Source organism: Ornithodoros turicata, unplaced genomic scaffold (assembly GCF_037126465.1).
Source record: "Ornithodoros turicata isolate Travis unplaced genomic scaffold, ASM3712646v1 ctg00000746.1, whole genome shotgun sequence".
Taxonomy (NCBI): Eukaryota; Metazoa; Arthropoda; class Arachnida; order Ixodida; family Argasidae; genus Ornithodoros; species Ornithodoros turicata.
Window position 1 is genome coordinate 1,605,765 of NW_026999400.1, and position 16,146 is coordinate 1,621,910.

The 16,146-nt window shown below is 48.4% G+C and overlaps 2 protein-coding genes across 3 annotated transcripts in view; one reads left to right on the forward strand and one right to left on the reverse strand.

Moving 5' to 3' along the window:
* LOC135374808 (uncharacterized) overlaps nt 1-16,146 on the reverse strand; it is a 390,710-nt gene that overhangs the window by 335,404 nt on the left and 39,160 nt on the right. The window lies entirely within an intron of this gene.
* Nucleotides 653-2,929, forward strand: LOC135374825 (uncharacterized). The gene has a single exon (XM_064607757.1). It carries the CDS (start codon nt 713-715, stop codon nt 2,792-2,794), a length of 2,082 nt encoding a protein of 693 aa, XP_064463827.1. The 5' UTR covers nt 653-712; the 3' UTR covers nt 2,795-2,929.

Sequence of the window (16,146 nt, forward strand, 5' to 3'; positions counted from 1 at the left end):
CCGCTCTCTCGCGCCGCTTTCCCTTTCCACACCTGCGCGCGCAGTTGTCACTCTGTTTTCCTCCGCTCTGGTGCGGAGAGGCGAGGGGTTTTTGACCCACAGATACGGCGATCTCTGAAACCTTCCCGTTCACAGCTGCCGCTGTAAAAAATATGTCGCGGGTAAAAAACACCAAAAGAAAAACACACCCTGACGCTGGCGTAGCGTTGGCTACGTTTGAGAAGAAGAAGAACTTTACGTAGGCACGGTAGGCACGCAAGCGAGCCCGAGCGTCATCCAGCTAAACTACTACCTCCATAGAATTCGCCGCTCTGTCTCTCCTCTTTGCCCCTACTGCCAGCAAGACGAAACTATTGAACACTTTTTTCTCCACTGTTCGCGCTATTCATCCCAACGCGCCATGTTCCTAGCCGTCCCGCTCCGTGCCCACGATGTTCCACTGTCGGCATCTTCCATTCTGTCTTTTGGTAGATTGTCAGGTCGTCATTCCATTCCCCCGCTCATCTTTTATTCAGTCATTTCATTCATCTCATCCTCTCATCGCTTCACGTAACCGTCATTAACTGGGCCCTCATGTCACGATCCGTGGCCAATTGCCCCGTGCTATGCGCCACTGCGGAGAAAGAAGAAGAAGAAGAAGACGAAACGAGCCCGAGCCCCGTGTGCATGACGTTGTGCTTTACCCGCTCAGCCATCACAGTTGGAATGAACCATGGCCGAAGGCGACGCATCCTCCGTCCGGTCACCGCAACACCCACTCGCAAATCGCAAAACCCGCTCCTGCTTCTTCTACGCAATATTTATTGCAATGTTCACCGCCGAAGTAACTCTCTTCGCCGCACTTGTTCCACTCGCCATCTCGAACACCATTCTCAGATGCCAAGGAGTTGAGTGTCTCTCCCTGGAACGCGACCTGAACCATTCCATCAACCTAGCAGCGGATCCTTGCCACAACTTCTACGATCACGTGTGTGGAAGGTGGGAAAAGTACGCAGGTCGACGCTTCGGCACCCCAAAGGATAAGTACGAAGCATATCATCTTCACGCTCTTTTCAAGGAGATTGTTCTTGCCGGAGGTAATCCTCATGACGACCGCCAGAACTCCAAGGAAAAAGCATCGGTGTTGTTAAGCGCCTGCACTATGCACGCTGCACAGGAAGACACCTTAAAGGACTTTCTGCGCTGGCTTAAACTTTCTTGGCCCGAAAAGACGCCAGCGACAAGACTCGATATCCTGGATATCTTTGTGGGCTCATCTTTGGACTACGGAGTGCCACTCTTCTGGGTGTTCACGGTCGGTCGCCATCCCAGGTTTCCAAAGCAGAATATTCTGTACCTGACAATGGACTACAGCATCCTTCAGTGGCTAGAACATGTGAAAAAGCTGAAGAAATCGAACGTCGCTGAGACATACATCCGGCGGTGTGCTGAGAGAATCGGAGGTAGGGGTCGGTCATATGGACGCATGATCAAGGATGTTCTAGCAGCGCACGACGTAATGAGTGATGCTATGAAGAGCCATCTCGGCGTATACCAACCACGATACATGAACCTAGAAGACTCTGAGCTCCGCTTAGCCGTCAACCGCCACTTACCCGACAACTCTCAACTGTGGCCTGAAGATAATATCATCTGCCTTCAGAGCATGCTATTCTATAAGTTCAATCACTACTACCTTCATGATACCGAGACACTTGCAAAACTGAAGCTTTATATCGGCACCTATTTAGTCTGGTACTTGTCACCTTTTACATCTACGTACCTTACCTACCACCTAATGAAGGACCTGAATGAAGCAGACGGCACCTATACATATATCACCCAGCGCTGCTTTGAAGGCATCATCGATCTGATGCCTTTGCTCGTCTCTCAATACGTCCTGATGTCCGTCCCTGACAAGAGCGAAATATTCGACATCTATCGTCATGCACGGCACGCTGTTGATCACGTGGTACGTCGTGACAGCGCCACGGCGGCTGAAGCATTTGGCCGTGAATTAGATACCATTTCGGTGGGCGAGTTCAACATGACGTCCACATGGGCAGCACTGGATAAAATTTACAAGTACATCCCACTCTTAAAGGGCAACTTCTTCCACATGTATCTCACAGTTGCGAAGGCGAACGCACGCGTTTTCAAAGACACTATACGGCGTCCTGTTCGAGACCTCCTGCATCTGCCGCTTGTCGGCAGTATTCCAGTCTACCGATTGCTCGTGGCTCGTGAGATACAAGTGCCTATGCTGTTCCTTCGTCCACCCATCATAACGACATCCGTTCCACTTGAGGCGAAGATGGCCACCTTGGGCGCATACATAGCCAGCAACATGTTCCAACTCATGTATTTTGTGCACTTCGCCGACGACGAGTTTCACGTGGTTGATGAACAACGTATTAAGGCATTTTCTGAAGTCGTGTATCAGAGAGTTCTCAACTACTCAGAGGCCATCTTTGACCTTGTGACAAATACAGCGTTTGAAATTGCGCCAATCGAGCTGATTGTTTTTCTGTTTCGCGCTATGGGTATCAATGCTGTCTACAGAGAAGTAATACGTCACAACCTTGTGAACTCGACGGAAATTGTTGGTGGTTTTGATGCGAAGCGTCTTTTTTTCCTCGTTGCCTGTTTTTTGAACTGCGGCCCAGCTGAAGCAGGTATTATGGAAGATGTATTGTGCAATATCTTGGTGCCACAGGTCAATGGCTTTGCAGCGGCTTTCGGCTGTAAACCAGGACAACCCATGTACATAGATTTCTCACGTCCGCATAGTGACTACGAACCCTGGGATAGATGAATGTTATTCGACTTTAATTCTTTCTTTTCTTTCTATGGTTTAGTGGTAATTCTTATGGGTCATTTGTGATATGCCTATACCATGTTACTTGCTCGCTGCGCACGATTTTTTTAGAAATACATAAATATTGAGTGCTGTGTTTGCAAAAGTTCTCTGATATACTACCTTATACAGTGACACGATGTTGACGACTGCTCAAGAATATTTCGGATAATATAGAAAGAAGGGTTAATATGAAATCTACATTAATATTTGATGGATGCGGAATTAAGTGTAGCGAAAGTCAGGAAGTTGTATTTGCGTCCACCTGGGGTATGGGGTTCCAGCTTCTAAGGTACTCAGGTGTAGTTCCGACAGCACTCAAGTCATTAATTGCATTCATAAAATTTACATTGGAAGCCTTACGCACCTGCGGAGCCTGGATATCACTCATGGCTTTCGCCTTGTGTGTGTGTGTGTTTGGCTTATGTTTCGCATTGCATTGTAAGGATATCTCGGCTTTATCCATGAGTGCTTGTTAGTGGAACTTTTACGAACCTTACCCTTATAAAAGCCGAGTTACATGAGCACTGAGTAAGTTTTACGCTATTGCAAACATATACGTTGACACGTTACAAACAAATTGTACGACGTACAGAGACGAAAGAGGGAGGGAAAAAAATGTATATTATTGCATTCCGCATGCTCATACGTGTGGCTTTTATAACATAAGCACTTTCAACCATTCTGATGCCGCAGATTCAATGAGTTAGGTAAGAGCAAGGTAAAAAAACAAAAACAAAAGAAAAACACACACTGCACGTGTTCGGCAGCGGTACCGCCGCCGCCGCCGCCGCCAACAACAACAACAACGTTGCCTGTTTTCGTCGCGCGTGCCGCAGTTTCAGCACATTAATTCGTGGTGGTACTCACGAAGAGTCCCCCACTACGTGCTACGGGCTAGATGCCACTTCCTCTTGGCACTCACTCACTCAGTCTCCCAGCTTATTGCGTTATCTCCGCTACGCCTTGTGAAAATCTACCACGGTAGTGGTGGTGGTGGTGATAGGGCTTGCCACGATAGTCATGCCGAAGCATTAACATTACCCTGGCCAATCGCCAATGAGGTATGCAAACGCCCTCGAGATCAAGAAAGCCTGAAGGGACTTGGCGTACCTCAACCTGATCGTATAATAAAGACTTTTAGCAAACTGCATCTCGCAGCTCCCGATCGTTAAGAGAGACGGGGAATTCGAACCGATCGTATCCGGAGAGAACACCAGCACGAACACTTTCAGCAAACCGGAGTAAACCGGAGGACGGGAGACGTGCTCGCTGCAGGACGCAGAGGGAGGAGAACAAGACAGCCATTCACAAGAAGAAGAAGCTCCACATCTGTCCACATTTTCATTATTGAAAGGGTTTTCAATGAACTGTTTTCAAAAAACTTTTTTCCTGACCGTAAACCGGTGTTGCTCCACAAACCTGTGCACTTAAAGTGTAGTCTTCAAAACTTGGCTACCGAGAGATCAGACATTTGCGGTTAAGTCGCTCTTTCCTTCGTGCAGGCCTTAAACAATGTTTATTGCTACCGCCATGTAAGTCTTATTCGTCGAGACTCCAGAGGATTCACTGCTAGAACCTCACGGAGAAAATAAAGATAATCGGTCATCGTAAAACGCTTTCGGACGGGTGTCATACTAGCAGACGCCGCAGCCATGCGGCTTTGCCGCCATATGGCGAAGAAAGAAGAGGAGATATCTTTATATATGGGTGACTTTGTTGTAGCGTTGGTTATCTGCTACTTTGGGGAAGAAAAAGAACTTTACGTAGGCACGGTAGGCAATTGTTACCTTCACCATGCTGGACGGTCTTTGTCCCCTGCTTGCTCCCATTGTGGCCAGGATGAAACAACATAACACTTTTTGCTAACCTGTTCTCAGTTTGGCCAATTACGCCACAGGTACATCTGGACCCCATTGCGCTTGTTAGTAGCCCCACTCTCATTGGCGCCAGTGCTGCCTCTAGGAGCATCACACACTGCACTCTGTCATTAGGGCTGTGGTAGCGGGTCTTGTATCGTACATCGTGCTCTCCAACCGCTTCTAGGCACTTCCTTCCTACTCTCATACACTTTCACGCACTCACAAATTCATACAGACATACTTTTGGCCATGTATAATCGTCATACGCATATTCCTACATACGTGCATACCCATTTGTTCACGTATTAGTCATCGTACATCATATATATGTCATAAGTTACTTGGGTCTAACCTGGCCTTAGTCCTCACCATTACTGCACAGACATAGACAAACTTCGTTTGTCCATTTTCTCCTGGCCAATCTCCCTTAGTGGCTCACGGCCATCATCTCCTTGGAAGAAGAAGGCACGCAAGCGTGCACGAGCCTCGTGTGCATGACGTTGTGCGTTATCCGCTCTACCGTCACAGTTGGAATGAACCATGGCCGAAGGCGACGCATCTTCCTTCCGGTCACCGTTGAAATATCGGAAAAGCCACTATTGCTTTTTCCACACAATATTTGAGGCAATGTTCACCGCCGAAGCAACTCTCTTCGCCGTACTTGTCCCACTCGCCATCTCGAACAGCATTCTCAGATGCCAAGGAGTTGAGTGTCTCTCCCTGGAACGCGACATGAACCATTCCATCAACCTAGCAGCGGATCCTTGCCACAACTTCTACGATCACATGTGTGGAAGGTGGGAAAAGTATGCAGGTCGACGCTTCGGCACCCCAAAGGAAAAGTACGAAGCATATCATCTTCACGCTGTTTTGAAGGAGGTTGTTCTTACCGGAGGTAACGCTCATGAAGATCGCCAGAACTCCAAGGAAAAAGCATCGGCGTTGTTAAGCGCCTGCACTATGCACGCTACTCAAGAAGACTCCTTAAAGGACTTTCTGCGCTCGCTTAAACTTTCTTGGCCCGAAAAGACGCCAGCGACAAGACTCGATATCCTGGATATCTTTGTGGGCTCATCTTTGGACTACGGAGTGCCACTCTTCTGGGTGTTCACGGTTGGTCACCATCCCAAGTTTCCAAAGCAGAATATATTGTACATGACAATGGACTACAGCATCCTTCACTGGTTAAAACATACGTATTAGCTGAAGAAATCTAACGCCACTGAAACATACATCTGCTTACGTGGCAGCAATACCTCACAACCTCTTGAACTCGACGGTGGCTTTGATGTGAAGCGACTCTTTTTCCTGGGCCCAGCGGCCCAGCTGAAGCAGGTATTATGGAAAATGCATTGTGCAATATGTTGGTGCCACAGGTCAATGGCTTTCCAGCGGCTTTCGGCTGTAAATACGACCGCAAAGTGACGGCGAATCCTGGGAAGGATGAATATGATTAGACTTTCTTCCTTTTCTTTCTATGGTTTAGTGGTAATTCGTACGGGCCTTTTGTGATATGCTAATACCACGTTACTTGATCAATGCGTACGATTTTTTTAGAAATGAATATTGAGTGCTGTGTTTGCAAAAGGTCTCTGATAGATTGCCTTATATACTGACACGATGTTGACTGCTCAGGAATCTTTTGGATAATGTAGAAAGAGGGATCAACATGAAATTTGCATTTATTTTTCATGCATGCTTAAAGTGCAGCTCCGCTGCTGTTCCGAAAGTATGAAGACATTGTGATATTCAGAACCGTGGTCCCAACTTCATTCATAAACGCGCATTGCTTTCCAAATTTCCATACTCCTTCGTGAGAAATTTGAGAAAAACTACCGGGCGGCGGTTCCACTTGTGACGTCATACTTGGAACTGTGCGGATTGGATAGCCACACCTAGCCAGCTCTTCCTGGCAACCAGTTTGTGTTTACACTCCGTCATGGCCGCTGTATCGTGCTGAAATAGCTGTCACGAGCTATCGGGGACCACCGCACCGTTTTATCACGTTTCTTATAAGAAATACTTCGTCTTCGAGCACGTACTCGTTCTCGTTCTCAATAGCTTTGGTGGTGCTTTCTGCACGCGCAGCAAGTCCGCGCATAGTGCGCTGCCAAAGCTATTGAGAATGCGTACGAGTACGTCACACGTTAGGTGTTAGGTCTTGTTGGTAGCATGAAGCACAGTGCAGGCACAGAATGTCCGCTCACGACGGCCGTCGTTGCACAACGAGGCCATCCTGTAAGGCTTGTTAAAGAAGACCGGCAAAACTATCTTTGAGGCTATTAACGACAGCAATTATCACGGAACACACCCAAAACATTCACCTTCGCCCATAGATCTCCGCCATCGCATCGACGATTTGGCGTTAGCCAAGCCACGAGCGCGGCTAAGCCAGGACGAAGCCGGGATTGGTCAGGGTTTGCCGACCACAGGACCGCCGTGCCATGGAAATTTAAAAAATTGTTTTCTTAAAAACTACAAACAAATGGGTGAACATTTTTCACATGTATGCTCCCTGTGTGGAAACGAACGCACAGCCCAAGCATGGCTCCATTCTGTCGCAGTCGAAAATCGGCGGAGCTGAGCTTTAAGTGTGGCGGAAGTCTGGAAGTTGTATTTGCGTCCATCTGGAGTACGGTGTTCCAGCTTCTAATGTACTCAGATGAATGAATTGCATTTAAAAAAATTGTTATAATGGAAGCCTTACGCACCTGCGCAGCCTGGATATCGCTGATGGCTTTCGCCTTGTGTGTATGAGGCTTATGTTTCGCATTACATTGTAAGGATATCGCGGTTTTATCAATGAGTGCTGTCAGTGGAACTTTTACGAACCTGTACTCTTAATACATGAATACTGAATACATGAATTAATGCATGAATACGGAGTAAATTTTACGCTCTTACGAACAGAGGAGTTGAAGTTACATTCTGTTAGTGGCGTACAGAGAGCAATAAGGAGAAGAAGAAAAATTGTGCCTTCTTGCATTCCGCATACTCTTACTTGTGGCTTATATAACATAAGCACTTGCAACTATTTTGATGCCGCAGATTCAAATAGGTGAACCAAATGGAGATTGCTTTGTGTGTTGTAAAGCTGATGAAAGACTCGAAGTACGATAACAGATCAATAATAGACGTAACGGTAGAAAAGAACAGAACGCTCTTGAACAGTTCACCAGACAATGTGCTGTCACCAGAAGCTGTCCCACCCCTACGGACTTTTGGGTCATCGAACTCATAAATACGTTTCTGAAACTCCTGTGAATTACCTGTGTCTTTAGTTGACAAATAAGATGCAATCTTTCTGTCACTCCTTTCTGTCGAGCCAATATAGGAAGCTTCACTGTGCCACCTAGAACGTAACGAGGGAGGTATCGAAAGACCACGTCCTCTTCTATAGTGCCGGAACCAGGGATTACGCTCGTGGACTTAGAAGCCATGGATCGATCACGGACTAAACCGATCGGTTCGACGGACGAAGAACAGTGCGGTAATCAAAGAGGTGTGTGCCTACGTCACCGTGCTCGCCCTCAATGACCCACGTGATCTCGGGTAACAATGCACTCAAGCAATTCAACGCTAAAATCGACCTCCTCCCACCTCCGCAATCCGGACGACGACCAGAAAGCCGTGTACCCTACCGTGGGAGACTATGAGGGCCAATTTGTAGGGACCCTCCAGATTTGTCCACCAGAGCACAGTACTAGAGTACAAAAGTTGCTCTGGGTATAAATGGAAGCTCACACAAGAATACTCGCAAATAAGCTCGAAAGGACCACGCAAAATTTAGTGGTTCACCTCATCTACTCAAAGTACTGAAGAGCAGAATCTGTCTCTGCCCTGCGACGTAATGCAAACTTGCCACTCTTGACAGAACGCCGTAAAAAATTTTGACTAAAACTCCCGTATCAAATTTATTACGGTTCTGTAAAGGCTCCTAGGCATTGATTAGATAAAGCCTGTAGGCCGTAGAACTGTCGAACAAACCACATTAACAGCATACTCCCTTACATGGCATACACTAACTCCTTTAAAAATTCGTTTGTATGTGTGAACACAATATAACAACAATTTACCGCAAGTCATCTTTCCTCAGGCTCCAAATGTTGAAGTATTTTTCGAGACATTGGGCCAGTTGTAATGGTCTTGCATCAGTTGATGTTTTGTAATTTTTCAAAATTGTCATTTGTATGATACATGTGTAGTATATTTGATGTGTTAGTTGTGTTATTTACCGTTTCTAACGCGACAAACATCATGGTGTGTACACTGAGTATCTAACCACGAGAACGAAATCTCCCTACGCTACCTAGCTCGGACGCTAACTTGGAAGCAAATCCGGTGACTATGGCAGATAAGGGCGCTTCTGAAAGATTGCAAAGTTTAGTGAGCCGCTTGAAACGTGAAGGCAGCCTCGCGGAGTTCGACGACGCTATCAGAGAAGGACACGCTGAAACGTTTCGAGATACCAGCGTGGCTATAAGAGGTCGAGCATCATGCCACATCGAGCGGTCATAAGAAGTGTTTGGACTTCGACACGATTCCGAGTGGTGGATGACGCATCGCCGCACGTTGCTAATGCAAGATCTCAAAATGAAAATATAGATAAAGGTCTCCAGATCAACTTGTATTTTGTTGCCTGTATTGCTGCCGGATGAACCAAATCGCAATGACTATGGGCATACAAAAGGCTTTCCTGCAATTTGCCATTAAAGAGGCTGATCATGACGTGCTGCGATTTCTGTAGTTCCCGAAAGCACCAGCAGCCACCAAGTGCTGCCATCTGTGGAGGGGTAGCGCATGGCAAGACAGGAGTTCCATTTGGAATTCCCGCCAGCCCAGTCTTTCTGGGGGCAACAATTCGACAGCATCTCAAGAGCGTCCAAGGTGAACAGACGGACTCCGCAACGATTAAGCAGGGCCCCTTTTAAGTGGATTGCCACCTTACAGGAGCACCCTCCCTGGAGTACGCAATGTGAATAAAGGACACCAAGCCGCGATGGGGGGTCATGTAACTCTCACCATGGGCGTTCCCAGGATTTCTTCCAACGGGGTGCAAAGTGATTCCAGGGGCGGAAAGCGTGCAACCCTTCCACCTCCCCTACCACCTCTTTTTCTGGAGGCGGACGTTGCGTACTGCACAAATATTTAGGGGTTCCTATTATGACATCTGAGAATAATCATGAGGACCTATGCCTAAAGAGCGCACTTTTTCACGAGGTCGACCTTGGAGCTCCAGGGGGGGGGGGGGGGCAGGGGGGGGCGCCCACGACTGTCACATACTTAGGGCTGTCCTTTCGACGGTCGCATCCGTTTGAGTTCATTTCGAAACTATAGTGTCACTTAATTCGTTGCGGAACACTGGCCACAGTATCGAAATTCCCACGCGAAATACTGGTGTAGTTTCACTGTTATTTGATGAATATATGATAAGAGCAGACGCCTGACGTTGAGAGTATGCCGAAATTGCCTCTCTGGAAAAACGAGAAAACGTCATTCTGTAACCGACCAATGATGGCACGCCTTTGAGAAAAGGAATACCGCGCGTCTCACAGAGTTACGGGGCGTCTGGACGGTGCCTTTCCTCTGAAGCGCGCGCCCTCTCACTCCTCCGGTTACGGAGTGACGTCACGTCGCTGGAGCTTCTGCAGCCGCGGAGGCAAGGCTGATTTTTACACTTCGTTTTGTTAATATCTAAGCACTTTTGGAACGAAAAAATAGCCAGGTAGACTGTTGGCCGATGCCGAACACAGTGGTACCGGTTTCATAGATGGGTTTCCGGATGCGACTTCCCCTTTAAAACATGTTACTCATGCTGGCTCGTCCTGGCTTCTGACAACGCTTCAGGCTCGCTACCTCTTCATGCGCTTCAACGTGCATTGATATCGTTCTCGCCGAAAGGCAGTGTTGCAATTCTAACCAAGGCTTAATTCCTAGGTCTCTACAACGTTGCACATATACATATATCTTCATGTGTATGTATGACCACTTAGCAATATTTATGCTTGTACGCTGTGGATAGTGTACAGATGTCCTCTACGTTTTCTGCACATAGCACACGTGTATTTAGTAAGGCTGAAACACTGCTTCTCTCCGAACACGCATTGGCTAATTTCCACACTAATTTAAAACGCACTCTACGTGTTACGATTTTCACTATGATGCCAGAAAGCACGATCAAAGCTCTCGTCGACGTCCATGGAAGGCACCAACGGTAAAAAAAAAATCCTTTCATTTAGCAGTCTACATTTCTTCAGGTGTGAGAAAGAACCTGAAAGAAAGAACTTCAGAAACATGCACCTGAAGAAATGGAGACTGCTACATGAAAGCTTGTGTAATTAAATAAGTTGAAAACTTCAGTGTTGGATTTTCATACCGTTGATGATGCCAGAAGTGAGAGATGAAGCCTTTTTCTCTTTGTTTTTCATATTTTTGCCTCTCATTTTCTAGAGACTCGTACTTCCAACAACGAACCGTAGACAACCTTGTCATGTTTAGATTCCAATGTGTTGTTTTCCTTTGGTGGTCGGCCTACATGCCCACCATGTCCAGTGTGGTCACAAGACTGACGCGCGAGGTCGCAACCTTGAAGATTGGATTTGGCAGCGGAACTTTTTTGTGGCAAATGATGGATCATCCATGTTTCTCCGAGGGACTGTGCGCTCTGCGATTAACCTGACCCTGCGCTCTTCGCGAATCAAGCTTTCCTCGTGGAAGTCCATTGACTGGTCCACCAACAGCAATCCCCTGCCCATTTATTTCGGGCTCCTGTCCTATGCACTGTGTCTACGCGCTCCCACTGTAACCGCTTCCTGCAAGAGAAGAAGCTCGCTTCATTGTTGGCTGGAAGCGATGGCCTCCTTCCTCTCAACCGGGCAATCTCGTCTCGTTTCTCTATCTCCCAATCTCTGCAGCGGTCCTCTTTTAGAATGGAGAATTGCACTTTCTCGAGCTGCTCTCCTTGGTGGACCGGTGACTGCACAAGAGCCTACAAGCGGGCGTAACAGGCAGACGCAAGGCCGCCTGGAAACAACTGGTTGCAAACACATGCTACACGAACTGGAAACACCTCCAGCATCTCAAAGCGCTTTACAAGCACACAATCGCAGCCGCCGTGCCTTTTATATACTGGTCGCAATTCGTTTCTGTCAGCTCCTATCACTGCAGGAGAGCGCTACTAATACCCTAACCAGACGGCAAACCTAAGTCCGTTAGCGGAACGGTCGTCGCTTCACCCGCTATCCAACCATCATTTCGAATGACATCGTTCTCAGCCCTGATTTGTTGAAAACAGGAAGCGTACGCTTTTTTGTGTCAATTATGAACGGCATAATTGCCGCAAAAAAAGGTGTACGCCTCCCATTGTCAACAAATCAGGGCAGAGAACGAGGTCATACGAAACGATGGTTGGATAGCAGGTGAAGTGACGACCGTTCCGCTAACGGACGTAGGCTTGCCGTCTGACTAGGGCATAAGACACATTGCTTTTATCTGTAGATCATTTTCCGCGGCACCCCCCGCTCTAACCATCCTGTCCGACGGGGACTCTAGCTTGCGCCTTGAAGGAGGCGCGAGAGGGCTTGCCCTGCGTTTCTTGCATGCGGTAGCCGTCGTGCTACCTGCTCTTCCAGCTCCTTCCTCTGGGTTTTACGCTGCCTCCTCCACGGAGCATGCGGTGCGGACTCAACCTAACTGTACTCCCGGTCCCGACGAAGTTACTGCAACGATGGTGAAGCTCCTCTGGACGGACCATCGATCTGCATTGCCGACTATTGTGCATATGTCCCTGGGGCATGCATTATCCCCCAGGAATGGAAGCGGTCTCGAATTGCCGCGGTTCAGAAGGTGCCCTCCAGGGGCCTCTCCCTCGACAATATCAGGCCAATAACAATTACCTAAGTACTTTGCAAGACTGTAGAGCGTAAAAGCGTTCCGTAGGTTATCAGCTTTCGGAGAAATCTCAGGTGTTCATAACGTTACCCAAATTGGTTTTCGCTCGCACTGCTCTATTTGGTTGGCCTTGAGAGCCAGATCCGTCTCGCCGAGAGGGGTCTTCTCTCTGGGTTTGTGGCTCAAGACGTTGCTAAGGCTTGTGACAGCGTGGGGCATTCTGTGCTCCTACGGAAATTGGTGAATGCTAACACTCCTTCTTAATTGACCGCATGCGTCACGGCGTTACTCTCTGTTCGTTCGCTCTTCTGCCCTGCTGGTCCCTTTCTTCATCATACCCCCAGAGTAGGGGTGTCCCCTAAGGATCTGTGCCCGCTCGGATATTATTCAACGTTGTAACGAGCTCCCTCCTTTCTGGTCTAGAGATTATGACCTTTATGTACTCATACGGCATTGCTTTCTTTCCTTCGACGCATTCGTTCGCTAAGTTTTACGCTAAGCCACAAGATTATCTGGACACCCTGACAGTCTGGATGAGCTCTGTGTACCTTTCCCTGAATGTAGACAAGTTGGCTATGCTTGTGTTTCCGCTCAACACTCCGGTCACCATCGGCATACAAGTTCCCGTGCAGTAGGTCCGTCAAGCTAGTCAGCTTAAGTACTTGGGGACGTGGTACGATGGGTCGTTGAGCTGGCGTTGTCACATAGATCACTTGTGTTTATAGGCAACGAAGGCACTCGGCGTCCTCCATCGGTGCTCTAGCACACGTGTCGTCATGCGTAGGGGCACCCTGTTATACGTGTACCGATATTACGTACGGCCCGTTTTTTAATTTGGGGCTGTCCTTTTCTTTTTCTCCCTCCCCTATGGCGGCAAACCTAGCCGTGTATTTTGGACCGGCGGGGCATCCCCATTTGCTTGGGCCTTCCTAGATATTCAGCTAATGATGCGCTTCTCCTTGAGGCCCGTACGCCTTCTCTTAAGGCTAGCTTCTGGCTGCTTGCTATGAGAACCTACTTGTGACAGCGTCAGAATCCCCTTGCGCAGCAAAATAATGCCTCTCCTCTCTCACGGATGCTCGGCTGTGGCTAACTCGGCAGTGGCACCGCAAAATACTCCGCAATTGGTCTTCGTCCAGTGACTGCCCCTGCCATTAAAGGTCTTGGATATCCTCCCACTTGATGCCCCTCCGAACCATCCTTCTGTGAGTGTCATTGACATCTTCCCCGTGAGTGTCCGTCATGTTCCCTTGCGTGCCCTGCAGACAGTGCTAACAGACTATTTCCATCAGTTTCCGCAGCATCTAGTGGTCGCAACTGATGCCTCTGTCTTAGAAAAGTGATCTGTGGTCGGCTTCTTTTTTCCTGAGCTCGATTTCCGGTTCCCGGTGCGGCCCCCAGATTTCACCCTTCCATTTCATAGCGAGGTCCTTGCGAGACTTTTAGCCCTCAGAACGGTCCCGCCCTCCTGTGAGAGGGTGCTCTTGCTTTCAGACTCACGTTCAGTTGTTTGCACTTTGGCGATCCCCCCCCCCCAGGTCTTGCTTTCCCCACTGCTTCCTCTTGTTCCCTTTGTTCCTTGTTCCTTCTGCTTCCTCGCACGTACGCGATATCATAACTACGTGAGTTCCTGGCCACCGTGGGTTTGCATGTAATCGAAACTGCATCCGAAACTGCTGACTCCCTCGCGAAAATGTCTCTTTCTGGCGAGGTTATTGACGTTTAACACCTCCGAAGTGACTTCCGGTGCACGTTCCCGGGTGCACCCTGCGCACCCCTTCTTCGGAGCCGGGGAGCCTGGGAACGCTGGGGAAGAGCGAGGCCAGTTCCGGAGCGTGACGCATGTTCCGGTGTACTGCCTTTCGAAATGGCGCAACCGTTGGAACACGTTGCAACCGCCGATGCTCTTTGTGTTTCCGGAATCATCGGATGTCGGCGGTAAATAGTTATACGATTATAGATGACTGCTATGGTCTACTGCTATGTTTACCTAAAAGCAGACGACTAAAGAAAGCTCGATAGGCGGCGCGCGCTCAGCGGCTCTAGCGCTCGGTTTCCGGATAGGCTCACAAACACCATTAAGTAGAGACACCAAGGGATGTTCCCCTGAAAACCCGGGTTATGTCGATCGGGAGCCTGCTTAACGCGCCCCATGCCAGATATTTCCGCCCAGCGTCCGCGATTCCGGGAGCGTCAACTGCAGATGAACCAATCAAAGTGCTCTTCCGCTACGAATCTATCTAAGCCAGATCGCCTGCACGTGGTCGTCTGCTCTCGTGAATCATCGTCGTCGTCCTCTTCTTGCAACTGGATGCTGTCGTCTGCTCGCTGTTTCGCCAACTGCATCGTTAGAACGTGAGGCATTCTCTGCCATGATTTCTTTTCGCAGTAGTGAATATGCTTTTCGGTACGTTACTGGGCGCATCTTTTCAGACAGATGCTGGATTTAGTTCCAAAATTTGTGACATTAAATGCACTTTTTCGAGCAATTGATTTCACTAAGCTTTCACCTTATACCCTGGCAACAGTGACATCACGGGATGACTTCCCGACGCCGTCCGCTGGTTTTTCGCTCCCTGGAGCTGGTGGCGGCGAACAACTGGCGGCGGAACGCGCGTGGCAGTCTGCCGCGAGAACTTCGTTGCAAAAGTTCGCTCCATGGAGGTTGCCCTTAAAGGGAGAATCCGCATAAGGTCCCTTCCGAGATTTTCGAATATTCGTCACCTTTAGCCATCACCGACCGTGCCTGTAAAATATCTCCTTCGAAAACTGAGTCAAACTTTATAAAAATGATTTTCTTCTATGACGCGCTCGGTGACAGGGTAGTGCGAGCCACGAGCGCTTTTCTGCAAGCAACACCGAGCGTGATGTAAGTCGCGAGATATCCCGCGCCGTCCGCCTTGCTTTGCTGTGTGTTTTGGCAGTTTTGACGAAGGAAATTTTCCGTAGCAATTGTGTTCGTTACGTCGCACACTGATCTTACATCCACCACGATGGCCGGTAAGACATGCTGTATAATCAGTTGTGGCAACAGGTCGGATACAACAACAGACGTAGCATATATCGAGTTTCCGACGGCCAAACAACGTCGTTTGGAGTGGGAAATGGCGCTGCGCAAAATCAAGTGGAGGAAGACCAGCTCGAGAACGATATGTTCTCATCATTTTGAGCCAAGCCAGGAATGGTCGACACGAAAAGACGGCTCATGCGGGAACTCGGAGTGGCACCTGCGGGCACCTGCGGGATGCACCGACCGCATGTGCACCTGCAACATGTTTCATATTACGCGTGCACCCGTGGCACTTATACAGGGTGTCCCAGAAAACGTGTCATTGAATTATAATAAAAAAAAATACGCCACCTAGAATAATGCGGTCAACAGCATTTGTTCTTATTAGTTCTTGCCACCTCCTAATGTGAATGTCATTACTCCAAGTTTAATTATGCAAATATTTGCGAAATGAACTCGGAAATTTGCCAAGTAAAGGTCACTTTTTTACCCTGTTTATCTGTTGCTGCGATGTCGGGGAGGGCTGGGTTTCCAACCTCCTTTCGTCG

Bases quoted from the DNA above. Each gene is read 5' to 3' on its own strand.
- LOC135374825 (XM_064607757.1), top strand. From the start codon at position 713: ATGGCCGAAGGCGACGCATCCTCCGTCCGGTCACCGCAACACCCACTC.